The sequence below is a fragment of the Propithecus coquereli genome, unplaced genomic scaffold, assembly GCF_000956105.1.
Source record: "Propithecus coquereli isolate 6110/MARCELLA unplaced genomic scaffold, Pcoq_1.0 Scaffold126, whole genome shotgun sequence".
NCBI classification, from domain to species: Eukaryota; Metazoa; Chordata; class Mammalia; order Primates; family Indriidae; genus Propithecus; species Propithecus coquereli.
Window position 1 is genome coordinate 6,006,757 of NW_012136747.1, and position 27,630 is coordinate 6,034,386.

The 27,630-nt window shown below is 51.3% G+C and overlaps 1 protein-coding gene across 1 annotated transcript in view; it reads left to right on the top strand.

Annotated features, from left to right (window-relative positions):
• The window catches only part of CACNG2 (calcium channel, voltage-dependent, gamma subunit 2), a 115,189-nt gene that overhangs the window by 77,193 nt on the left and 10,366 nt on the right, over positions 1 to 27,630 (top strand). The window contains exon 2 of the mRNA XM_012638063.1: positions 20,353 to 20,436. Coding sequence (XP_012493517.1) covers positions 20,353 to 20,436 — 84 coding nt within the window. The remainder of the gene's footprint in view (positions 1 to 20,352; positions 20,437 to 27,630) is intronic.

The following is a 27,630-nucleotide window of genomic DNA, read 5'->3' on the forward strand; positions in this document are numbered from 1 at the left end:
CAGTAGATACTTACCATTGCATTCTCCAATGATAAAACCGAGGCCCTAAGAGGTGACGTTTCTTGCCCAAGGTCATGACTAGTGTGTGGCACAGCATGGACACATCCAGAGATAGGAGAAGCAAGGTGGCCCTGGGACGTAGGGCAGCCTGCAACCTCTGAAGAGTGAAGCAGCTGTCAAAATGTGCTTGTCCAGTTGGCCTTGTCAAAGAGTTTGGACCCTATCCTGCAAGAATGGGGACGGATCTGGGGAGAGGCAGCTCAGATTTCACCTTTTGTAAATCATGATGACTGCGGTGGGGAAGAGGGAAGCAGGGAAGCTGGTTGGGGGTTGGAGGTGGAGTTATGACAACGTAGGAAAGTGGTCTGGACTAAGGCATGGATGATTCCAGACGTGTTAAAGAATTGGCCATTTGGTGGGTGTGGGAATGGAGAGGTAGAAATAAATGATGACCCCAGGTTTGCAGCTTGGGAAACAGGCTGGATGAGGATGTGACTCATTAAGAGAGAGCCTTCAGGAAGGGGGCTCGGGAGAAAGAGACACTAAGTTCAGTCTGTCCGTGCTGTCGATCCCAGACCACAGCCGGTAATGGGCAACGGATCGTTGCAAACCACAGAAAATCCCCAACCCGCATTCGAGTCAACAGGTGCAATCCCTTCCCTCCACAGCCTATAGGATTTCCCAAGGTTCAGATACATGTGGAACATTCATGCGGGGACAGCCAGTGCACCAAGAAGTCAGGAAGGGCCGGGCGCGGTGGCTCACGCCTGTAATCCTAGCTCTCTGGGAGGCCCAGGCGGGTGATTGTTTGAGCTCAGGAGTTCGAAACCAGCCTGAGCAAGAGCGAGACCCCGTCTCTACTAAAAATAGAAAGAAATTAATTGGACAACTAAAAATACATAGAAAAAAAAATTAGCCGGGTATAGTGGCGCATGCCTGTAGTTCCAGCTACTCGGGAGGCTGAGGCAGTAGGATCGCTTGAGCCCAGGAGTTTGAGGTTGCTGTGAGCTAGGATGACGCCACGGCACTCACTCTAGCCTGGGCAACACAGTGAGACTCTGCTTCAAAAAAAAAAGAAGTCAGGAGGAAGAAGACAGGTCTGCATTGGACATAAAGACTGTGGGTCATCGGTAGGTAGATGACAATCGAAGCCATGGGATGAGACTCTCCAAAGAGTATACACAGAGTGAAAAGAGAAGAGAGGCGAGGGGAGAGCCCCAAGAACACGAAACTTACAGAGGAAAAGGAGCTTGCAAAGGAGTCCGAAAGTGAGAGGAAGAAAACTTGGTGACTGGGGGTCCCGGCGCCAAAGGAAGAGGGCACATCGAGAAGTCAGGTGGTCAGAAGATTCAAATGATGCCACAGGGCACAGCAAAGGCAGGCGACGCTGGTTGTAGGAGCATGTGTAGAAATGCCACACTAGCGCTCTGGGGGGAAAAGGTGTTGGAAAGCTTTGTACCCTATTTTTCATTGCTCTCTGCTCTACATGCAAGTACAGGTGTGAAATGCAGGCTTCATTTAGGGCAGTGTTTCCCAAAGGGTGAGCCAAAGTCTAGCCCCACGAGATAAAAGATACACACACACACAGTCTGTAGTGAAATGAATTTTTGGAAAGATTGTGCACTATATTCCCACATTAGAGTTTGACAGTGCAATTAACATAGTAAAGGCTCAGAAAAACCCTGCGGTAAGGAAACCTGTTTAACCTCATTTAACCAGCATTTCCCAAACTTATTTGGCAATGGAACCCCTTTCTGTTGCACCTCCTACTAGCACGTCCCGGGGCTGGCATCAGCAGAACACGCTTTAGAAATCACAGTATCGGTGGGAAAGGGCATGTGTCTAATGGATGAAGCTGGATGTCTGTAGCTGGTAAACCACTGGTAAAAACATCCTCTCCCAAACCTAGGAAAAAGACATTTTTGGTCTGGGTTCCATCATTCATTCATTGATTTAAAATTTATCAGGTGCCTACTAAGTAGGAGCATAGCCTGGAAGGCAGTCAAGGTGATATGTTTGGGGGAACGAGGATTGAGGAGCCCTGGGGAGGGTGTTTTCTGGCTGTGTGCTGTGTGCTTGTGCTGGAGAACATGGTCAGCCAAACAACCAGGCAGATGCCAGCCACTGGGGAGGGATGCGGGAAGAAACATCACCATCGCGTGGCCTTCTGTCCTCCGAAAGGTTAGGAGATTTGGGAGCACTGTGAGCGCTGTGGGAAATATTGGGTGATAAGCAATGAAGAATATGGGTAAGGGTCCCAAGGACCCGGGAGACTGGGGGCTCCTACCCCAGGCAGAGTGGAAGACCAGTCTAGATGTGGTTACAGTTGCTACCATTTATTAAGCAACTACTATGTGCCAGGCACTTTACATAATAATAATATAGTAATGGCTAGCATTTATTGAATTCCTATTATGCATCAGGTACTCTTCTAAGCCATGTACAAATATTAGCTCATTTATCCTTTCAACAACCCAGTAGATACTTACCATTGCATTCTCCAATGATAAAACCGAGGCCCTAAGAGGTGACGTTTCTTGCCCAAGGTCATGACTAGTGTGTGGCACAGCTCAGATTGAACCCATACAGCCTGTTTGCTCCAGATATTATACTCTTAAATATTGCATTCTATACCCATTAAAAATGTCCTACTGATACTTGAACTTGGATGGCTGGAGTCTAAATCTAAAGTGCTAACCATTACACCCTGGAACCACCCACATTATTTATGTTATTTAATCTTCACAACAACGTTTTGGTGTGGGTGTTGTTAACTCTGTTTACAGAGGAGGCTCGGAGGATTAACAGAGCTCATAGCAGGCAGCACTGAGACTCCGGAATTTAAGAGAGTCTGACTCCGAAACTCATGTTCCCAGGTCTATACTCTCCTGCCATCCAGATGGCTGTCATTTTTGCAAACTGGAATTAGGGTGATAATCAACATCTTTCACCACTGTTGAGGCCTGTGCCCTGACCAGACAGAACAGACGCTGGCCATGGTGCTGGGACGGCAGCCTGGAGACACCGTTTAGTTGCCAGGGAGATCCAAGAGATCCCCGAGGAGGGGCCAGAGTGGCCAGAGCAGTGGGGGAAAGCATTTGGAGGTGCTTGGACAGCAGGCATATTTTATTAACTCATATTTGACAATCGATGTAGCCATAGCAGTACTTACCTGCATGGTATCAGTCTTGGCTGGGATCACAAACACAGTTGTTTACCAGTTTCCAGCAGCCTTGACCTTCAATACCCCTCAGCTCTAGGCCAAGTGGGCTTAAAGACGGTCCCCCTGTCCACGGTTAGGCCCAGAGGAGTCTTCGCCTGACCTGAGGTCATAGCCTTGACCCTCAAGTAGGTCACGTTCATCCGCATCATTCAGTGGTCACCTGCTACAGCCCCAATCCTAGCAAACGCAGATTTCCAAGCACAGAATGGTCCAGGACCCTCCATCACCTCCACCAGGACTGCCGAAAAGCAGTGCCCTTGAGCCAGCATCTGTAGAGGGCAGGCCTCAAGGCCGGGAGGCGCCATCCCAGCCCCCCAGCCCCTCGACAGCGCCGCAGCTCCCCGCACACAAGACCCTTAAGTAGCTCCTAATTGAAGGGCTTGCAAAGCCCTCTGTGCCTTGTGGATCTAATTAAGTTCCGGCATCATATCAAATTGAATCCTTTTATTAAACATTTATCTTCAGATTCCAGAGTGTCAGAACACCGCATTGTTTTAAATGACAGAAATGCAAATAGTGTTTGCCTTCCCAACAGCAACCAAAGGAGCCAACTGCAGGCCAGAGACACAGCAGGGGGGCAGAGACCCCTCTTGCTCAGCAAGGCGGGCAGAGGCCTTGGTGGTCCCCACAAGAGCTTGCCTCCACCCCTTCCACACAAATGCAACGACTGTTGCAACCAACTCAGCCTCCCCGATCTTTGTCCTTGCTGAGCTGTCTGCGTCAGCTGCAACTTCTCTTAGTAATTTTCCTTGTCCCTCAGGAGCCCCCTTTCTCCCAGGGATTGTGGCTGAAGGTGTCCCAGCTGTCTCTCCTCTCTGTGTACAGACTGGCCTCGGGGGTCCTCTCCTCTGTCTTCCTCCCACCCTCATTTGTGAAGGATCTTCGGAGCAAAGATTCCACCTTTCTCATCCTCATTCACCTCCCCAGCACAGCGCCTGGCACAGAGAAGGCTGCCAAGGAGTTTTTAATCAACTAATCAGTCACTAATTAAAGACCAAGTCTTGCCCTCAGCTTTGTAGTTTCAAGACCTCTCTTTGCACTGGCCCCTGAGAGGATCAAGTTGTGGGGGGCTGATTCCTGCTGATTAGGCTCCTAAGAGACCCACAGTTCCATTTATACCAGCGTCTTCTGGGGCGGAACCCTCTGTCCCAGGGAGAACGACAGTGCCACAGCCGAGTGCTCTTTCTTCCCCCGGAGGACCCGTCTGGGTCTTTTAAACATCTGGAAACACTAAGACTCAGGTTCTGTTCCTCCTTTCTTCTAGATGTGACAAGCCCCACCATTGTCGCAGTAGCAGCAATGATAATTAACAACAGCTAACACGTTCTGAGAGCCCACTACGTGGGCCATCCTAAGGGCTGTACACGTGTATTACCTTAGTTCACCTTAACAAGAAACTGTGAAATAGATAACGTTATCCCATTTTACAATAAGGAAACTGACGGCTCAAAGAGGTTAAGCAACTGGCCCAAGGCTGCACACCCAGGAAGTCTCATAGCGTGCACCCCAAGTCTCTATCCAAAATTATATCTAACATCTATCAACCTCTGTTAGCCTCCAGTTCTGCACCTGTAGAATGGGCTCATTAATAGAACCTACCAAGGGATTGGTACGATAAGTAAATCAGGTGACATGTGAAGAATTGGGACAGAGAGGATTTTTAATAAATATTCGAGTCTCCCACACCCACTGAGAGAGAGAACAGAAAGCGTACAGTTCAATCCCTGTCCTCGATGCAATTCTATTAGGAAAATGACATGTGAGCTCGTGAAATTTGAAATAAGACAAGACAGTAACACAGGAGCTGCCTTGAGGTAGCCTGTGGTTAATCGCCAGGTGAGTGATCTTGGAGGCACATGCGGAGATGAAAGAAGAAAGGGACAGGTCTGGGCTGTGAGGACCAGGGAAGGCGCCCTAGAATCCCAGCTCCTAAGGGATGGATGGAACCTCAGAATCCCAGCTACTATGGGAATTCCCTCTTCAGCACCCGTAAGAGGCAGCCAACGACCTTCTTCTTGAACTCCTCCAGTGACAGGTGGCTCACTACCTTGGGAGGCAATTCTGAAAACCACAACACCCAGGTACTGATCTGATGTCTCCTCCCCTGCACGGGGCCATGCGAGGGTGAGGCCGGCAAGGTGCAGAATAGGAGGTGCTCACTGCACTCCTTAAACTTCGCACCCGAGGCACCTCACCTGGTCCTGGCCCTACCTGTGCACTCACACCTGTGGCTTCTAGCTCTGCCCTCCAGGGTAAAACGGATGTTGCTGTAGGTGGAGAAGAGGAGAGAGATTGATTTACTGGGAGGGAAAGCATGGCAGAAGAGTCGGAGATGAGGCGAAAGTTTTGCTAGCTGGGAATGTCTGATGGTAGCTGGGGATGTCTGGTTCCACGTGGCAGACAATGGGAATCGTGAAGATTTGGGAGCAGGAGAGTGTCTTTGGCTTGCAAACGAGAGTGCAGTGAGACCGGCGTCCCCAGGCCCACGGATCCTTGTTGCACAAGCTGCTTCAGCCCTTGTGGGCCGGTGGCGCACATAGCATTTGACCACGTCTGACCGCTGTGGCCTGGCTCTCTGCCACAAACTGGATGTGCCCAAGCAATGAAAATGAACCAGTGCGGGGTTGGGGAATCTGTGGTCAGGAAATCGAGGTGGATTTTGCAAAGCAAGGAAGGCCACTGGCATTTTCTCAGTCCACAGAGGAATCTGGGCTCGTGGCTTCTGCTCTTGCGTTGCCAATCCATTCCCCACTCGGCCACCAGGGCAGCCATCCTGGAGCGCAAATCTGGTCACATCGACCTCCTGCTTAAAACCCCTCAGTGGCTCTCCATTGCTCCTAAAGTCATACTTTGAGTGACTTCTTAGGCCCTAAATAATCCAGCCACTGCTGTTCTCTCTCCTGACCGGTAGACACACGCACGCACACGCATACGCACACAGAGCCCAACCATCTGCTTTCCGTCTTTCAAGCAGACCGACGCCCTGGCCTCGGCATCCTGTCCCCTCTCTCTCTGGTTGACTTTTGGTTTTCTGGCTAGCACCTCCCTGCCCTCCCTTTCATCTGTCAAGTTCTACGTATCTCTCACGGCTCATCTGAGATGGCGCTTCTCCCAGGAAGCCTTCCTGACAACCGCCCACCCAGCATCCTGGGTTCTGCTGTAACAGCGTAGCATAGTGGTCCCCTAGGAACCCCTGCCCAGCGTCGGATCTCAGCTCCCTCCCGCACACCAGCAGTGAAGTCTTAGATGCATTCCTTCACCATTCTGTACCTCCCCCTCCACAGCTCAGAAGCGGAGAAAATTACAGTACCTGCCTTGACAGGCTTTGTGAGGAGTAACTGCAAAGTGCTTAGCCCAGTGCCTGGCTCATGGCAGCTTCTCCCTGGGACTCGGCCAGTACCACCACTGCCCTTGCGGTTGTCATTCTGGGTCGCATGCATTAATGATTAGTCTGGGGCCTCACTGGACTCACAATTGTGGGGGTGGGGAACCCTCATTTGCTGACGCCCTGTCTATTGCAGCACCAGCCAGCAACAACACCTAGCGTGCAAGCAATACACATCTGAGCACTAGCCGCGATTCTGGATTAAAGAGGAACCCCTTGTCCAAGATCACTTGACTAATAAACTGCAGAAAGAGGACTCAGACTCAAGCTGTCTTGCGAGAGGCACAACCACCACGCCACAGGGCCTTGTTCGTAAGATGGATCTAGGGCTGCTGACACATGGCAGTGTTTTTTCATTGTTTGCCTACTCCTGGGACTCTGGGGTTGACAGAGTCACTGGACAGTCCTGTTTCATAGGATCTAAGCATACATGGTTCCAATAACTCCCTGGGCATGCTCTCTTGACACATCAGGGTGTAATCACCCCTACTGGTCTTGAGCTTCACCCCGTCTCTCCCTTACTGGTCTTGAGCTTCTTGAAGGCAGGGACTGTGTGTCATCTACCTGTGTCCCCCCACACTGTGGGGCCCAGCAAAGGACAATGACACCTGTCACTTACTGAGCATCTCCTAAGTGACAGACATTGTGCTAAGCCCTCTCAGTAGGGTTTTTATGCAATTCTCACAACCCTACGAGATAGGCTCTCTGTCTCACCATTTTGCAGTTGAGGAGCTGGGGCTCAGACAGGTTCAGTGGTATAACTGGGACATGAACCCCAGAGCCAGCCTCCAGCCCCTGCAAGGCTAACCGCTGAGCTCACAGCCTCTTCGGTGCAGGCACCTCTCAGAGACGTCATGGGTTCAGTTCTAGACCATCTAGACCATCACAATAAAGTAAATAGCGTAATGTTAATACAGCAAGTGACACAGATTTTTTGGTTTCCTAGTGCATATAAAAGTTACGTTGATACTACACTGTAACCTATTAAGTAAGAAATAGCATCATGTCTAAAAAATGTACATATCCTAATTTTGAAATATTTTATAACTAAAAACGGCTAACGGTCATCTGAGCCTTCAGCGAGTTGCGACCGTTTTGCTGGTGGAGGGTCTTGCCTTGTGTTGCTGGCTGCTGACTGACGAGGATGGTGGCTGCTGAAGGTTCGGGTGGCTGTGGAAATTTCTTAGAATAAGTCAGCAATGAAGTCTGCCACGTCAATTGACTCTCCTTTCATGAAAGATTTCTCTGTCGCATGTGATGCCGTTTGGCAGCATTTCACCCACAGTGGAACTTCTTTCGAAGTCGGAGTCAGTCCCCTCGAGCCCTCCCACCGCCTTATCAACTAAGTTTCTGTAATATTCTAAATCCTTTGTCTTCATTGCAGCAACGTTCACGGCATCTTCACCAGGAGTAGATTCTATCCCCAAAACTTACTTTCTCTGCTCATGCATAAGAAGCAACTCCTCACCTGGGAAAGTTTTATCATGAGAGTGCGGCAATTCGGTCCCATCTTCGGGCTCCACTTCTGAGCCCAAAGCTCTTGCTATTCCCACCATATCTGCAGGTACTTCTTCCACTGAAGTCCTGAACGCCTCAAAGTCATCCATGAGATCTTGAACCAACTTCTGCTAAACTCCTGTGGATGATGATGTTTTGACCTCTCCTCATGAATCATGAATGTTCTTAATGGCTTCTAGAAGGGTGAATCCTTCCCAGAAGGTTTTCAACTTACTTTGCCCAGATCCTTCAGAGGAATCACTATCTATGGCAGCAATAATTTTAGAAAATGTATTTCCTAATAAGATTTGAAAGTCAAAATTCCTCCTTGATCCATGGGCTGCAGAAGGGATGTCGCGTTATCAGGCATGAAAACAACATTCAACTCCCTGTACATCTCCACTAGAGCTCTTGGGTGACCAGGCGCCTTGTCGATGAGCAGTATTAATAATATTTTGAAAGGAATCTTTTTTTCTGAGCAGTAGGTCTCAATAGTCGACTTAAAATACTCAGTAAACCATGCTGTAAATAGATGTTCTGTCATCAGGGTTTTTTGTTTCATTTATAGGCACAGGAGATGTAGCACAATTCTTAAGGGCTGTCGGGTTTTCAGGATGGTAAATGAGCACTGGCTTCAACTTAAAGTCACCAGCTGCATTAGCCCCTAACGAGAGTCAGCCTATTCTTTGAAGCTTTGAAGCCAGGCATTGACTTCTCTCTAGCTAAGAAAGTCCTAGATGGCATCTTCCTCCAACAAAGGTTGTTTCTTCTACTTGAAAATCTGTTGCTTGGTGTAGCCACCTTCATCAGTGATCTTAGCTAGAGCTTCTGGATAACTTGCTGCAGCTTCTCCAACAGCACTTGCTGCTTCGCCTTGTACTTTTATGAAGATGGATTCTCTCCTTAAGCCTCATGAACCAACCTCTGCTACTGTCGAACTTTCCTTCTGCAGCTTCCTCACCCCTCTCAGCCTTCTTGAAATTAAAGCCAGGTAGGGCCTTTGTCTGGATTAGGCTTTGTCTTTGGGGAATGTTGTGGCTGGTTTGATCTATCCAGACCACTACAACTTTCTCCATATCAGCAATAAGGCTGTTTTGCTTTCTTGCCATTTCTGTGTTCACTGGAGTAGCACATTTAATTTCCTCCAAGAACTTTTCCTTTGCATTCGCAACTTGGCTAACTTTCTGGCACAAGAAGCCTAGCTTTAGCCTGTCTCAGCTTTCGCTATGCCTTCCTCACTAAGCTCAGTCATTTCTAGCTTTTGATTTAAAGTGATCGACCTGCAACTCTCCCTTCCACTTGAACACTTACAGGCCATTATAGGGTTATTAATTGACCTAATTCCAATATTGCTGTGTCTCAAGGAATAGGGAGGCCCGAAGAGAGGGAGAGAGACAGCGCAATGGCCAGTGAGTGCAGCAGTCAGAACACACGACATTCACCGATTAAGTGCACCGTCTTACGTGGGCATGGTTCGTGGTGCCCCAAAACAATTAGAATGGTAACATCAAAGATCGCTGAACACAGATCACCATAACAGGCATAATGATAATGAAAAAGTTTGAAATATTGTAAGAATCACCAAAATGTGGCACAGACACAAAGTGAGCCCATGCTGTTGGGAAAATGGTGCCAACAGACTTGCTCAGGGTGCCACAAACCTTCAATTTGTAAATAACGCAATGTCTGAGAAGCGCAATAAGGAGAAGTGCGATAAAACGAGGTGTGCCTGTAGCAGGAGTTGAACTGAAGTGAACGGTATTTGAGAAGGCGACCTAATGTCCCTGCGGGGCCCGTGACAACCCCCAACCCATGGATTACACTGTAGGGTGGCTCTATGCCTGCGTGGAGGCCTTGACCTCGTCAGGAACAGGCTTTCAATCACATTGTAGTGTGAATTGGGTCTGAGGTTTTCCTGGGCACTGTGGAAGCTTCCAGGTGTGTGTTCATTTCTGTCCCTTGGGAGCCGACTCTAGTGTCAGCAGTACCCCTGGAGCAGAGCTGCAAAGCTGTGACAAAAGTCCAGAACCCAGATCCTTCCAAGTTCTCATCCTTGCTGACATCAGGCCCATCTCAACCCACCAACCGGTTATAGAAAAGCCGAGTTCACTGCTGCCAGGCTGACACCTGCTCCTCATGTACCCCCAGATCCCCCAGTCCAGCCCAGCCCCCCGTGCGTGGCCCTAACTGCCATCCCCAGGGGCCTTTTCCACAATCTCGAAGCACCCACAGATCTTGATTCATTTATCTTCACCAGGATCTATTAGGTTCTTCCTTTGTCTGAGGTCAAACCCAGCATGTGACACTCCCTTCCTGGCTCCCTTTGTCCCGGCCTGACTCCCTGGCACATATTCATTCTCAGTAATGCCTCCTACCCTTTTTGCCTATGCATGGCAACAGCTGGCACTGAACAGTAGTAGAGTTTATCCTGAACAGAGAGTTTGTGAGGAACACTGAGAAACCTTTAATTCATTCAATTATTCAGTAGGTATTTAATGAGCACCTACTATTAATATATGTCAAGCACAGACGGTTCAACAGATTGCCTTCTTAAAAATGTGATTTTTAAACATGTATTTAATATTAAATGCATATAAAAGACTAACAAATGAAATGGCAAAATGAAAAGGCAACCTACAGATTGGGAAAAAATATTTGCAAAGCATATATCAAATGAGGGGTTAATATCCAAAATTTATAAGGAACTCATACAACTCCATTGCAAGAAAACATATAATTCAATTTAAAAATGGGCAAAGGATTTGAATAGGTATTTCTCCAAAGATGATTTTAAAATGGCCAACAGGTACATAAAAAGATGTTGAACAGCATTAATCATCAGGGAAATGCAAATCAAAACCACTATGAGATACCACCTCACACCCGTTAGGCTATTACCAAAGCGACAGGAGATAACAAGTGTTGGTGCGGGTGTGAACAGAAGGGACACTTACACGCTGTTGGTGGGAGTATAGATTGGCGCAGCGTCACGGAAAAATAGCATGGAGGTCCCTCAAAAGACAAAAAATAGAACTCCCATATGACCCGACAATCCCTCTCTGGGTATATACCCAAAGGAAATGAAATCAGTCAAATAGATAGAGATACAGAATAAAACCATGGTTACCAAGGTTGGGGGGTGTGGCAGGGAGGAAATAGAGAGATGTAGGTCAAAGGATACAAAGTAGCAAATACGTGGGATGAACAAGTCCGAAGATCTAATGTACAACATGAGGACTAGAGTTAATAATAGTGTATTGTGCGCAGGATTTTTGCTAAATGAGTATATTACAGCTGCTGTTGCCACAGGGGGTAAAACGGGTAACTACGTGAAATGATGGCTATTTTAATTTGTTCCACTACAGGAACCATTTTACTGTATAAATATCTTACAACATCATGTTATGTACCTTTAATGGACAGAATAAGATTTATTTTTTAAAACGTTTTAAACAAGATTTTTTTAAAAACTTTTTAAACTTAATATGACTGTATTTATTAGGGTTAGATTTGGCTATGAAGGTCTTTTTAAGTGAAATTAAAAAGATAGTTTATTTCTCTCTCACTGCACAGCCCTGGAGACAAGTTGGCGAGGGCTGGTGTAACACTCCACGGTGGTGTGGCTCGGGTACCCTCCCTCTTATTCGATAATCATGCAGCACTCCATTCTCAAGGTTGTCTCATGGACCAAGATGGTGGCTCCATAGTCCACGTGCCAAGAGGAGAGGACTAAGAAGGGCATATCCATGCCCTGAAGGACATTCTTCCCAAATCGCTCCCACCATTTCCACTTAACCTCTCATTGGTCAGAACTCAGTCACATGGCCACCTCTAGCTGCAAGGGAGGCTGGGAACTAAATCTACATTCTGGAAAGCCATGTGTCCAGGCAAAACTTGGAAAGATGGAGAGAACAGGACATTGGGAAACAGCAGGTTCTGTCATAGTAAGGTATAAAGAGTAACAGTAAAATGAGCACTTATGTGCTCACCACCAGCTTAAAATGGAGCATCATCTGTACATTGAAGCAATTGTGCATCCTCCCCCACCTCAAGCAAAACTCTTGCATTTGGTGTTTGTCATTCTGTTGCCTGATTTTGCAGTTTCACAGCACACACATGTATTTCTCTATCTGTGACCTAGTTGTACATGTTTTAACTTTGTGAAAATGGAATCATTCCACACATGTACTTTTGCAGCTTGATTCTTTCTGTCTGTGGAATTCATCTGTGTCGACATGTGTAGCTATAATCTATTCACTTTCGCTGCTGTATAATACCCCATTATATCAATACACTGCTAGGTACTATCATTCTTCTGACAATAGAAATGTGGGTTTTTCCCAGTATTTTGGTTGTTACAAGCAGGTTGTTATGAACATTGTCACGTACATCTCCTTGTGCATACTTGCAAGGTTTTCTCCAGCACACATTTCTAAGAGGAATTGCTGAGTTGTGGGGTATACATATATTTTGATGTTGTCAAATAGTCATTTAATAAGAGAAGCACAAAAGGTCCTGATATCGCAGGTGCTAACATTTGGCTCAATACTCATCTGCCTAGGAGAATGGAAATGTGTAGTATACTCCTTGGCCACACACACGTGTGGGTGCACACATACACACACTAACTCATTCGTTTGTTCATTTGTCCAATAAACTTTTGTCAGGTAGCCATTATCACTAATTAAAAGGCACACCATCAATGTAATAATGATTTTTCAGGAGAAAAGGGACACGCTGCAGTAAATGAACCCATCAATTATGAGACACATCTCAATTTCAGAAGCATTGAAATGTGCATGTGAGCATCTTAGAATCGAGGAAAATATGGTATATTCAGGGAACTCTCTAGAAGAAATTCTGCCCTTGAGGAGCTTATAGACTTGCAGCTATTTGTTCCCAAATAACAATACCAGAATAGAATATGATGAAAGCAGATAAAAGGTGCTCAACAGCCTCACCACCCAACCCAAAGTGTGGTCCCCCCGGGACCCTTCCGCATGGGCGTCACCTGGGAGCCAATGAGAAATGCAAAGTCTTAGGCCACGGAGAACGCCCCCCCCCACCCCCCGCCACCCTCGCCACCGACTCAGAATCTGGCTTCACGTGATCCCAGGAGATTCCTATGCCCCTTAAAATCTGAGAAGCACCGCATGGGTGCACAGGGGAGGAAAACAGTTTTTCCAACTGAGAGCAATCAAGAAAGGCCTCCTGAAAGAGGTGTCGTTGAAGAAGAAAGAGAAGGAAGAATACATTTATTGGTTGCCTGCTCTAGGTTGGAAACCACAATGGGGCTTTCACTTCTTTATCTCCTTGAGTCTTCAGAATCAATCCCCTCGCCCCCCAGGCAAGGATTAGTATCACTTTCTTACAGCGAAGGAAACTGAGCCACACACAGGTCATGTTAACTTGTCCCCATCCACACAGCTCACGGCGCCAGGCTCACAGGCCCGATCTTGCTGAGTCTGAGCCCAGACTCTTCCCCCAGCATCCCACGTACAGAACTAAAGAAGTAGCTGCAGAGACAGGAATGAGGACAGGACACAACTGGAGACTGCGTGAGCAAGAGCTCTGTGTCGCCCCCGAGAGCCGAGGACTTCGGAGAGGGGAGAGCTCAGAGCTCACAGAAGGAGCCAGTTTGGCAAAGGCAGGTCACCAGAACAGCCTTCTGATTCTATTCCAACCCTGCCAGTGCCTGCCCAGGACCCCGCACACAGTAGGCACTCAGAACTGTCCCCTGAATGAATGAATGAACAAATGAACGATCGAATGAGAGAATGAGCAAACCCACGGCCTGCCACAGGCGCTGTTTTTTCAAACCCTCCATCCCCGGCCGGTGGCCGCGCGGTGCTGGGGCTGGGGTTCCAGTGGGAAACGAGCCAGGCACGGCCCACCCTCCTGAGGTCTCCCGAACCCCTGCCGTCGGGGAGGGCCCTGCCGGGAAAGCAAAAAGCCAGGAGCAGAAAAGGTTTAAAGCGCAGAGAAAGCAGCTCCCACCAAACCCTTCATTTGCTTCACTTAAAAAATTACTTAGACAACCTCCTCCCCACGCCTCGGCCGCTCCGCCTGCCCCCTCCCGGCTCCCCGGCTGCTCTTTCGGCGGCTCATGAATACGTGGAAAATAAAACAGCGTCTGTTCAGCCCCTAATGACCAGGTTTATGAGGAGCTTATTGTATCTAAAGAAACAAGACAGCAGTTGGTATGAGATATTAATGTGCTTTCTACAAAGCTCATGAAACCTCCTTTTTCAACTGCTTAATACCTGCGCGCTGCAATTCCCAGCCTGCGACGGCAGATTCCCGGAGGCAGCGCTGGGGCAGCCTAAGGCGCAGCCTCGGGCCTTTCCGCCTCGCCCGGCCTGGAGTCACTCTGCTCTGGCACCGACGCCCTTCTGGGGTGAGGTTCGGTGGAGATTCAAGGCTGCTGAGCCCCTCGCAAGGCCTCCATAGCTCCTGGTGGGAGGGTCTCCCCTACACCCCTGTCCTCCAAAGCTCAAGCCAGTGCCTGCGGGGGGGTGCAGGGGGAGGCAGTGAGGTGTCCCTCCTCAGCTCAGCCTGGCCGCTGCAGGGTCTGGCCCCTGCCCCCCTCTCGAGCCATCTCCTGCCCTCGCCCTCACCCAGCGGGCCCTCTGATGGCACCTGTCTTTTTGCAAATCCCCAGTCCCTCTCACTTGTCATGTCTTTGCTCCGGCCCACCCCTCACGCAGGTGCGCTGGTAAGTGTTTAACAACCAGCTCTCTGGGCAGGCAGCAGGGACGTGAATTTGTACCGTTGGCCATTCCCGTGGTGTAAATACTCCCACGTGGCCGATTTCAAACTACTAACGTGAGTTGGGAAGAGACAGTGCCAACTGGCTCCCGTGAGCTGGTGCGAGCCAGCTCCACGCACCGCCGCCTTAACCTTCGACCCCTGAGACACTTTGCTCCTCCTGTGCCGGGCACTTCTCTGGCTGCTCTTGCTGGAAAGTCCTTCTCACCCCCCCACTACCTCCTCTTCACGCCTCCACCCGCACACACAGACCCCTGCCTGCTGCACCTGGCTGTCGCCTCTCCACCTCCGTATCCGCTCAGCAACCCCCAAAGGCCCGTGTCACCCACACACTCCCACGCCTGGACACGCCCCCTTCTGTGCGCCCCAGACACACTCCGCTTTCCTCGGTCGCCACACACATCCTGCTACACCACAGCCTCTGTTTCTCGTCTGCCACCGTAGACTGCAGGTGCCTTGAGGACAGAAAGCCCATATTCTTGTCTCCGTGTCCTCTGCAGGGTGCACGGAGCATGGCATTCAGTTGGTGCTATATCGATGTTAGCTGAATGACTGTGCTCCCACAAGGCCTTGACTTCCTCCTAATATAGTGCATGAGACATTGCACTCTAGTAAAGTTTGTGCTTTCTGTCCTTCCCCCTAGAATGGGAGCCCCTGAAGGGCAGAGGTCAGGCTAGATTTCCCGCCACCATCCCAGTGCCAGGCACTTAGCCCTCAGTCTCTGCCATGGAGAGAGAGGCTGCCTAAAGATGAAGCCAACTGGGAGGAAAGTCAAACAGAGATGGAGAAAGATACCAGATTTTGGAGCACCTGGATCCATCTGTGCCTGAAGCCATCACAACCCCTGGGCTTGTGGGCGTCTCCTGAATGTGTGGAAAATAAAACAGCATCTGTTCAGCCCCTAATGGCCAGGCTTACAAGGAGCTTATTGTATCCAAAGAAACAAGACAGCAGTTGGTGTGAGATACTGAGGAGTTCAGCACCGGCTCGCTACCTCCAACTCCAAGGATACCCCCGAAGTCAGGCACATGGTCCCTCCAGTACCTGGCCTCGCCCCTCCCTCCCCAGCCTGCACATGCTGGTGCTGCCTCTCTGGGTGTTAAGTGTTGAAATACTGCTGTACGGATCAGTCCCGCTAAGTGCAGGGGAGAGGGCTGGGGCAGAGGGTGGCTCCTAGGCTGGGCCAGGCAGAGAGCAGGTGGGGCTGGGACTGAGGCCCCACCCCTCTCCCACTCCCCAAGCACGGATCTGGGGGCGCAGCTCTGTTCCCAGGCTCTACAAGCTCCGAGGCCCAGCTCAGGCACATCTGGCCCTACAGGGGCTGGGCAAGGGCACCGGGGCAGGCAGGAGAAACAGAATCTTCCTACCGGCCCTGACACCTCCATGAGCGTGTCTGCCCTCCTCCCACCCTCCCACCACTGCCAAGCACAGAGGGCCAGTTTCCCAGCCAGGTCCTCCAACCAAACAGCAGAGACAAGTTAGGGAAAGAGTCTGTACTCGCTAAGACAGACGACTCTTGCTCTAACAGGGAAGTTCGGGCAGCATCGGGTGTTCCCGGGTCAAAGCGAGGTCCAGTAGGGCCATCATTTAGCTCGTCATCAGGATAAGATCACACCATCAATTTCTAAAAACCAACCAGTGATTTGGGGCTTATTAGAATAATCTGATGAGTCATTTGCACTTCAACTTTCAAGGCAGTTTCTTAATATATACGTGATGTATATTGAAAATAAGAGCGAACGTTTTCGTTTTTGTCTTACATGTGGATTTGTATGACCTTCCCCGTTACTAAATACCTTGAATATAGTCCCTACCTCCACCCGACCTGAGCCAGCAGGTCTCACCCCTCGCTTCCCTCCTCAATCTGTCTTTCACGCCCACTGTCTGACCACCACGTGCCACCGTCCAGCTCACCCCCATGTACCCCGACTCCATTCTTCACCCCCACCCCAGGCCTCCAACGCACAGACCCCACCGCCTGTGCCTGGCCTTGCTTGGCCTGGGTCCTCGTTTTCCTCTTTAGCAGCCGAGGGGCTTCGATCCTTCCTAATCTGTCCCCCACCCCCTCCCCGTCTCGCACTCACCAAGCCCCTCCTGGCTGACGGCAGCTTCAGGAAAGTCCCCAACTCTATTGCACCCACGCCCTGGATGTGGCCGGAGAAAACCACAGAGTGTCAAAAGGGATTTTCAAGCCTGGTCCACCCCCCCGCCCGGTCCCACTCTCATGGGAAAGATTTCACTTCCCGTCCTCCTTCCTTGAATCTCCAACCCTCCATTCCTCGCCTCCTCACTCTCAGTTGATGATCCTGTTCCCCATCTCATCAGGAAAATAGAAGGGACCAGAAGAGAGGTGTCGCAAGCTCCCGCCCTGCCCACCGCCCCCACCCACCCGGCACTGCACCCTCAGGTGCCGCCTTCCCTCCAGGTGCACCATCCTCCGCCTTTGCGCCTGGGTCCTGGACCTCCTCCCTCTCACGCTGCTCCCCCCTCGCCGCAGGTCATCACGTCTTCCCTTTCTATTGGAACATTCTCACCAGCATCACACGTGCCTTACCCCGTCTCCCCCACCACAGGGCAGCCATTACGAGCCAGCTAGATGTAGAGGCCCCACTAGCACAGGGCGGGAGGACAGCAGGAGGTCAGGGGAAGGAGACCACAAAGGATGTGGTGAGGGCTCAGGCAGCAAGACCAGCATGTGCAAAGGTCCTGTGGTAGGAAGGAGCATGGAAGGAAAGAAGACCCAGAGAGGAAGGAGATGGGTGGGAGGTGAGGAAAGAGAAGAAAGTCGGGGTCAGGCCTTGTTAAAAGACATTGCGCTTCTCCTTGAAAGAACTGGGAAGCTGTGGGGTGTTTTAAGCTGGAGGTGGCATGATCAGGTCTGGGTTTTCAAAGGATCACTGTGATTACTCTGTGGGGAGGGACAAGAGTGGGTGCAAGATGACAAGTGGGGGGCTACGCAGTCATCCAATGGCACAGGGTGGCGGCTGGTGGTGGGTGGGGCTGTCAACGGAGACATTGGCAAGTTTGAGAGACGCGAGGAGCTAGCACAGGACAGGACGTCGTGATGGATGGCGCCCACAGTGAGGAGGGAGAGATGTCGGCGACGATAACGGGCTCGGCTGGCACAGGGAGCCGTGGAGAGACGTTCCCCGAGCTAGTCGGTGCCTCCAGAGGACCAGGCTTGAGGGAAAGGTCATGAGTTCAGATTTGCTGCCTTTGAAACGTCGCCAGGAGATGTCGACTAGGCAGTTGGGTACCCAGGTCTGGGCCTCAGAGGGGAGGTCTGGGCTGCTGGTTGTATCCCACACCTCTCCAGGAGCGTCTCTGGGGCCTTCCTTCTGTGCCAGGCACTGTGCTAGGAGCCCACGGCCCTGTGTAGGGACCAGAGCGGTCACGGCCCACTGGGAGGGAGCGTGGGGCCCTCTGGGTCAAGCTTGTCCCCAATTTGTTAGGAGCCTCGGAGCATGTCGGTACTGCTCTCAAGCCTGCCTCCTGCACTGAGTCCTTACGAAGGCTCCGAGCTGCTGGAATATTTGTCAGAATGAATTGAAAGAAAGCGCTTTGCAAAGTGCTTTTCAAATACACTGATTTGTAATTTTAACAATGGGGAGAATTTTTTTTTCCTCTTAGCAGCTTTATGAAGACTTCGCTCCTAGGGAAGGCAGAGAAGGGTGTGTGGTTGGATCAGGGAGAGGAGACACATGAGGGCAGAGGGGTAACAAGAGGTGGGGTGACAGGGTCCAAAACTCTCAGAGAAGAGACCTGCCCAAGCGGATCATTGTGAGTGGCCTTACAAGGCTTCAGTAAAGTTACCGGAACTCCCAGTGTGCTCTGGGGAAATTTTTTTTCTTGCAGAAGTCAGGAAAGTTGGTGAACTTGGTCCAGGGAAAGCTTCTGTATGAGTTGGGGGGAGGGGATTTAAATATTTGCTCTGTAACATGTAGCATATAATAGCTAGAAATATCTAAATTGCTTATATTTATAGGCAGTATATATAATACTACACCAATATACAGGTCTATGTAATAAAGCCTTAAAAATTCCTGAATAACATCTATAGCACATAATAGAATTTACTCCTACTTTATGAGATATGAAATCTCAGGACTCTGTAAGAAAATACATTGCTAACATGTATTAGGACTGCATTAATTAGGTAATACTAGCTACTATGTCAGTGGCTGAATATCGTCAAAGTTCATTTCTCTCGCACATCGACGACCCCAAAGACTTACTAAATGATCCAGGCACTGTTCTGAGTACTGTATACGTTCTGATCAGCTCAAGTCATCTCCAGGACAGTCTGCAAGGGAAGAATTCTTATCTCCACTTTCAGACGAGGAAACCAAGTCAACTCGGTGAGGCCGAGCTGGCCCCAGGCAGTCTAGCTACAGAACCTGCCTCTCACCCACGGTGCAGACTTCCCGGCGTAGGTTCCGTTCTTCTTCTATTCAGAGAAAGTGACCAGACATTTGTTGCGCCTACGCTGGCGCTGGAGATATGATGGTGAATGAAACAGACAAAAGTCTCTGCTGTCATGAAGCTGACACTCTGGTCACTGCAAATTCTATTCTATTCACCAGTTCTCATGCATCGGTTTGCAGTCAAGAGTTCGTGTGCTCACTCGGTGAACACTGGGGAGGACCCGCTGCGGCGCTGGGCTAGGATTTTCTCTGGGCCAGTTCTCACCTTCTCAGCAGTCAGGCAGGAAAGACAGAGAGTTAAAAGGCCCTAATTTGATTCCTGATTCCATCGTGTCCTAAGCCACAAGTCCTTATTCAGATGGTTTGGCCTCCCTGAGCCTCGGTTTCTTCATCTGTAAAATGGGGATGACAATACCCATCTCACAGGCCTGTGGAAGAGCCAAAATGAGGTGCCGTTCAGTAACCTGGCTGAGGGCCCAGTCCTGGGGGGCTCAAACCGCACCCCCCATATCCATTGCAGAGCTGTTGGGGGCTGGGGATGGCGAGCTCCACGCCACCGCAGATGGGAAAGCGTTTCACAGGCTCCTCTAAAGGGCCATGGGAATGTCTGTCGGCCTCAGTCTGGGGTCTGCCCTCTTTGGAAAGCGATCTGCTGCTTTCTCACATGCAAAATGCAGGGCAACTCCCAGCCAAGCTGGGGCACAGCGACCAGCTGATGAACAGTCATCGGCCTCCTTAGTGGCAGTCCCCAGCCCAGAATCAAACCTTTACCGCCGCCAAGCTTCAGCTAATCCTCAGAAGCCGCGGTGCAGGGATGGAAGGCAGGGTTTTGAAGTCTTAGGCTTTAGATCCTCTCCGCAGTACTGCGGGCGTGTGTGCTTTGACTCACCAGGCAGATGTCCAAACAGACAAAGCCGTGCCTTCCTTCAGGGGTGAGGGAGAGGGCTCGGGCAGCCTCTGAAGACTGAGAAGTGAGGAAGAAGCAGGTAGGCCCTGGGCCCGCCACCCCCAGAAGCTAAGATGTGTCATGTGCTCCTTCTCCCCTTGTTTTGCAGGGAACTTCAAAGGTCTGTGCAAGCAAATCGATCACTTCCCAGAGGACGCAGATTACGAAGCTGACACAGCAGAATATTTCCTCCGTGAGTGCACACAATTTTTTATTCTCCTTCCTGGGGCTGGATCCTGCCCTTCCATCCTTCACAGAGCCAAGGATCAGGCCTATGTAGAGGCCCCTATCACCGCGGAGGGCAGGAAAACACTGAGCCTCCCTCCTTTCCTCCGTGTTGGCGTGCAAACCCTCATGCATGCTGATCCCTCTGCCTGCAACACCCTTCCCTTCCCCTCTTTGTCTGGCGAACTCCTACTAGTCCTCCAGGTCTCCGCTGAAATGTCACCTCCTCCAGGAAGTCCCTCCTGCCTCCTGCATGGGTTCCCGGAGCACAGCACTTTGTTACACTGTGGGCCCTTGTCTATCTGAGCAACCACCTCCCAGTTCTGCTGGGGAAAGACTCCCTACTGCTCACCAGCATATTCCCAGCCCTGCGCTTGGCATTTAATAGGCACTCAGTAAATATTTCTTGAATAATTAAATGAAGAAACCCACCAGGCAGTGCCAGATTGGAAGTTCTAATGAAAAAAATATGAGACTTTTTTTCTTCCCCCGCAAGTCAAGTAAGTCAAAGTTAAATCCTGTTATAACAGCTGCGATCTTAAATTCACCTGAGACATTATCAAGAGAAAGCATTTTGAGGCCCCAAGGAAATTTCTCAAGCATAAGCAAAAACTAACAAGGCTACCTGTTCCCCGAGAAAGGATTTCCCAGAGAGGGGCTGAGAGTCCTTGACACTGGAGACAGCAAAGCCAGCGGCTCTCAGGCCGGCTCTTTTGGAGGTTTGCTCTCGGCCCAGGAGCAGCGCCCCCTCCCTCCTCCCCCTCCCCTCCCCCACCCAGGTGCCCCTCCTCCTCCCCTCCCCCACAGCAGAGGGTTCGCGTTACCCTGAGATCACTTGTATGAAACACGTAGGAGGCATTTTATTATGTGGATTGCCCCTGTCTCTTTCAATAATCCCTTCTCACATCAAACCCAGCTCTCAGATCAGCCCGGAATCTGGCTTCGCTGAAAAGCCCGTGGAACACGAAGTCGGCCAGGCAGCTGGGAAGAGAAAGGAAGGGAATACGATGCAATTTATAGATTTTATTTTTAAGAGGAAAAAATATCATACTGTGCTCATCATTTCCTTTTATGAATTCCCTCGAGACGTTCCTCTTAAATGGAATTCCTTAAAGGCCATTTGGTTGTGGTTACTGGTTACCTGTTACCTGTTACTGTGTCTGGGCTAAGGCCACAGGAGCCTGGCAGTGCCGAAAGTGTGGCTTGAGCACCTTCTGTGCCCAGTGCTGGGGAGGCCAAGACGGATCAGGGACACACAGTCACTGGCCCAAGAAGAGCACAGGCTGGCGGGGAGGGCCCTCGGAGAGGCAGCTCGCTGGGGAGAGGCGGCATGCCCGAGACAGGCCTGGCTCCGGAGGAGGAAGTGGCGAGCAAAGCCAGGCCCCGCACCCGGAGCCACAGGTCCCACTGGCAGCGCAGTGATGAGGTCATGCTTTGCCAGCCAGGCTGCAAGCACCCGGGGCAGGAAACACGCCTCATTCACTGCTCCCCTACAACAGCTCCTGCAATACAATAAGCGCTCCATGAACGCTTTCTGTTAAATAAAGGAAAGATACAGAACTCTTCAGAGGCAATCCCTAACAACTCAATGCCTCAATTTCCTCTTTTTAAAGAGAGAAGAGCTTAGAGTGTTTGGTTCATTTTGATGTCGCTGGACAGAAGACTTGGACTCCATTAGTCGTGCAGGCTTCCGGGGTCCGATTGGAGTTGACTTAATCTGACAATATTTTTTGAGCATCTAAAACAGGAGTTGGCAAACTTTCCCTATAAAGGATCAGACAAGAAATATTTAGGCCTTAAGGGCCGCAGAGTCTCTGTCCCAACTACTCAACTCGGCCCTTGTAGCACAAAAGCAGCCACTGACAATATGGAAGCAAATGAGCGTGGCCGTGTTCCAGTAAAACTTAACTTGATTTACAAAAACGAGCAGCAGTCTGCATTTGGCATAGTTTGCTGGCCCCTGATCTACGAAATGCTAGTCCTGGGCTAGACAACATATATAATTGTTTTAAGCTGGAAGGCACGAGTTTCTACATCCCCTGGGAAGCTCTAACCCAGTTGGTGAGAGAAGCCGAAAACAGGAATGATGTTTCTAGGATCCCCTCTCCCACTCCCCATCCTCACTTTTTGATTCAGAAGCCCTTCTGGGGTCTTCCTGGCACCCTTCGGTTTCTCCATCTCCACCATTAACACACTTGGCTGCAATTTCACTGGTGTGCCCCGACTAGACTAAGAACTTTTTTTGTTTGTTTGTTTGAGACAGAATCTCACTCTCTTTGCCCGGGCTAGAGTGCCGTGGCGTCAGCCTAGCTCACAGCAACCTCAAACTCCTGGGCTCAGGCGATCCTTCTGTCTCAGCCTCCCGAGTAGCTGGGACTACAGGCATGCGCCACCATGCCCAGCTAATTTTTTTCCTATATATTTTTAGTTGTCAGCCAATTTCTGTCTATTTTTTTAGTAGAGACGGGGTCTCGCTCTTGCTCAGGCTGGTCTCGAACTCCTGAGCTCAAACGATCCGCCCGCCTTGGCCTCCCAGAGTGCTAGGATTGATTACAGGTGTGAGCCACCTCGCCCTGCCGACTAAGAACTTCTTGAAGGCAGAACTGTGACCCATTCATTTCTGCACCCCAAGCCCCCAGCACAGGGCCCGGCAGGGCACAGTTGCCCAGTAATGCACTTTGATGACTGAGCAAGGAAATGACTGGTTGAGTGAGTAAGTGAGCACCCAAGTAAATCATGGCCAAATGCCACAGAGAACAACCCATGCAGGCCACAGGCTTCCAGAGGAAGAGAGCTGGGGGCCAGAGAGGTCGGCAGAGTGGCTCCCAGAGGTAGGCGGGGCTTTGGCCCAGGGATGGGGCGGGGCTGCACCCTGGGTGGGTGGGGCCTGAGGCAGGTCGAGTTCAGCTTTGTCAAACCCACCTGCAGAGGAGGCTGTGAGAGCAGCAGAAGCAGCCCCTGCCCTGAGGGTTAGCCGTCTGGAGACAGACCATGGACCTGATATTAATACTTATGCCACACGGAGGGATAGAAGGAAGCATGTTGTGCTGAGGGAGACTGCCCCCTAACCCAGCCCAGAAGAGGTCATTCTAGAAGGGTTCCCTAGAGAAGGTGGCACCAGAGCTGAGGCTTGGACTCTGAAAGGATTCACATATTCATTCACTCAAGAGATATTTACTAAACACTTACTATGCACCGGGCACTACTGTCAGTCCTGGGGATCCAAGAGGGGACCAAACCAAGGGAGCTGGCACCTTGGCAAAGATTGCATTCTAGTGGGGAAACAATCAATAAGCAAGTGCATAATCACCCCTCCCTGCCCTCTGCCCCTGAGAGTTCCAGAGAGGTCTTGGAGAGGCTGGAGAGTGGGCAGTAGTGGGGGAGGGGCAGAGGGCACAGAGAACATGTCACTTAGAGTCAGGGAGGCCATGTGGAACGGCTGCAGTCGTCCAGGTGACCGGCAATGGCCCCCTGGACCAAAGTGTAGCTGTGCAGAGCTGACAGAAGCAGGGGTGGCCAGTGATGGGGGGAGCCTGGTGCTGGGGATGGGTTTCAGGATAGGATGGAGGTGAGAGGAAAGGGAAGGACAGTCAAGCAACTCCTCTCCCTCCCCAAAAAGCAGAGCCCAATCCACACACAGCATCTGCCAGGGGAGTTGCGCCCCATTTTCCATATTCCCAAATGGCTCCTAAATTAATTTTTCCCAGAAAAGCAGAGGTGTGAGCCAGGTGGGGACAACCCAATACCTTGTCCCTTCTGTTACTGGCCTCCGCAGTATTCCTAAACCCAAGACCTCTGTATAATGAAGAACTGGGCCAGACTGAGCCACGCCAGGCATGCACATGCCTGTTACAGGCATGTAGTTAGTTACAGGGTCCATGAAACAAGTGCAGCTTCTTCCTCCACTTGTAAGCGTGAGCAATTCACACATTCCACAAATCTTCATGGAACAGCCCCCTGTAAGCCAGGCTGTCTTCTAGGTGCTGAGGATATGGCCTTGGGGGCACTTGCAATCTACCATAAATGAAATGAGCAGGTTAATGATATAATATCTTAGACTGCCATAAGTGATATGGAGAAAAATCAAGCAAGAACAGGGATAGAGAATTCCAGAGTGGGAGTGAGGCCAAGAAAATCCTCCTTGAGAAGTTTGCACAAAGACCCAAAGGAGGTAAGAGAGTGAGCTACATGGGTATCTGGAGGAAGACTGTTCCAGGCAGAGAGGACAGCAAGTGCAAAGGCCCTGGGGTGGGAGTGTGCCTGGAATGTTTGAGGAGCAGGACTGAGGCCAGTAGGGTGAGAATGGAGTGAGCAAGGAGGAACAAGGGAAGAGCAAATGCTGGGAGGCCCCAGGGACACCCCAGATGTGCAGCAAAGACTTGGGGGTTTTCTCTGATTGAGGGACAGCATCTCACTTCTGAACAGGACCCTCTGGTTGCTCAGAAGTGACTGAAAGAGGACCAGGGCAGAAGCCAGCAGAAGAGTTAGGAGCCTGTTGTGACAAGCAAGGCAAGAGGTGATGGCAGCTCAAACCAGGGTGGCAGCAGGGAAGAGGGTGAAACAGGACCAGATGCTGATCATGCTTCCAGGGCACCGCGGACGGGACACAAAGGCAGCCTGTGGATTCGAGGGGAAGGAAGGAGCCAAGGATGACTCTGAGACTTTTGCCCACAGCCGGGGAACAGGCTCAGTGTTGGTCACATTAAGCTAGAGATGCCCATGGGACTTCCTGGGGCCATGTCAGGCACTTGGTGTGGGCCTGGAGTCTGGGGTTCACCAGGGAGCCCCTGGGCAGAGGTAGGAGTTTGCTGGGTGTCAGCACGTGGATGACATTTACAGCCATGGCACTTGATGAGCTCACCAAGGGAGTGGCACAGAGAGAGAAGAGGAGCGGCCCAGACACTGAGCCCCGGGACACCAAGGCTTAGAGGCCAAGGAGATGAGGGGCCCCAGGAAGGAGACTGAGGTGGCCTGGGTAACGCCGCCACCCTTGTTTCAGCAGCCGCAGGACTGAGGATGTGGAGCAGAGAGGGCGGAAAGAGAATGCCAGAAGGGCCTGGCTGGACGGAGGCCAGAGCTCATCTCCGGGGGCGGCAGAGATGGTGGGGCTCCCTTGCACCCAAGCCAGCAGGCCAAGCAAGTTTCAGGTGCTGTCCCGCCCCTCTTGGAGGGCCTGGCAGAAGGAAGGTACCTAATTAACATCTGAGGGGACAAATGGAAGCAGGAAGGGACACATGTACCGGGCAAGTGCCCACACGTACTGGAGGAGTCCCACAGCCTCTCCCGAATCACAGAGTCGGGGCTCCCTAGTGATAGGGGAGACGGCTGTAGGAGCCCCTGGTCACCACGTTGGGCCCCCTGACATCTGGGCCTCATGAAGGTGTGGCCAGCGTGCCCACCTCTCCCTGGCTTACCCAGTAACGAACGGTGACCAGACCGTTTTTCCCGACCAGTGCCGCGGGCCCATCGGCTGCGTCTGCGGTGGTGGCCTCCGCATCCTCTTCCCTCATTATGCACAGATTTGAGGAGCTTGGAGAAGAACGGGGGTGGTGGCGACCGGTGTGACTTCGCATGAGTGCCGGTGTGCGTCAGCGCGTCTGTCTTTGCGCACGACGGCACGAGTCTGTGCTATGTCCTGTGTCTTTGGTGCCTGCGTGTCTGTGCGTCTGAGTGTCAGTCTGTGTGTCTGTGGGTCCCTGCGGGTTGCATGTGTGTGTGTGTGTGTTGTGTCCAGGAGAGGGGGGTTGGTGTCTCCTTGCTGTCCCGTTGTGATTTGGAGTGGCGAAAGAAGATTCACAGGAAGGTGGCTCCATTCCACAAGCATATATTAAGCACCGACTGTGTGCTGGACCCCAAAGTCCTCTCTATTATGGCCACTTGTAGTCCGGGACTGCAGAGTGGGGTCGGGTCTCCCCACTGCACACTCAGAGCCTAGGGCTGGAGTCTGGGTGAGGGGCCCAGGGCTGGCTGCTGTCCTGACATACTCCGTCCAGGGGGAGGGGAGAGGGTGCTGCCCACAGCCGCCCCCCCCAAAAACACACACACATAGCAGAGCTGCCGTATCAGGCCTCAACACGCTGATCACCAGGCCGCACTCTCCCCAGAGCCAGAAGTGGACACGGAGGCAGGGGAGGCAGGTCCCTGGACAAATCCTATGCCCCATTCACCCCCCTACACACGAGAGATGCACCTGACTGCACTTGGGGTCGACACTTTCCCAGAGGTTCACTAGAAGCCACAGCCAGCAGCAGAAGCTACCAGGGGGGCGGGAGGCAGCCAAGGCAGGCAGGACCAGTGCAAGAGGTATTTGGGGGATACGTTTACAGAATGTGGCCACTGGTAGGAGGCAGGAGAACGTAACAACAGGCTTTGCCACACACTGAGGGGCTCAAACCCAGCTCTGCGGCCTCCCGCTGGCCTCCCTGGGCCTCAGTCTCCTCACAATGCGGACGACACTCGCTGGTCTCTTCCTAGGGTTGGGATGAGGACGGAGTGAGTTAGAAGCAGACAGCTCTTCGCTCCAGCCCGGAGCAAGGTGCCCACTCAGTAGCATTTGCTATTCTCGGTGCTCACATCGTAGGTGACACAGCGATAAGTGCAAGGGACAGAGAGTAAGCAGGAAGGGGGCCAGGAGGGGGCCTCCAGTTTGCAATAAGGTGCTCAGAAGGTCAGAACGTCCTCAGGGCAGAGGTGACGCCTGAGCAGAGACCTGAAGGAGGTGAGGGAGCGGTGGGATGGTGCGGGTATCCCGGGAGAGCGTTCGGGCAGAGGGAACAGCCAGTGCAAAGTGTCTGGGGCTGGCAGGCTCAGGCACAGCCAGGAGGCCACATGGCTAAGCGGCACAAGGGGCAGGACTCGTGGGCCTCTGCTTTCCTCTAAGATGGGACCACAGGAGGGTTCTGAGCAGAGGACAGATGTGGTCTGACATCCAGGCTTCGGCTGGAGAGCTGACTACAGTCATGTATTAATTACTGTAGAGTCTGGGCAGGAGAAGACCAGGCAGGACATCAGGGCCATAATCCACGCTAGAAAAGCAGGAGCTTGGCCCAGGAGTGGAGACGTGGTTTGGAAGGGGTCGGACTCTAGATGTATTTGGAGGCAGAGCCGTCAGAATTTACTGGCAGCCTGGATGGGGGAGGCGAGAGAGAGAGAGAGAGAGAGA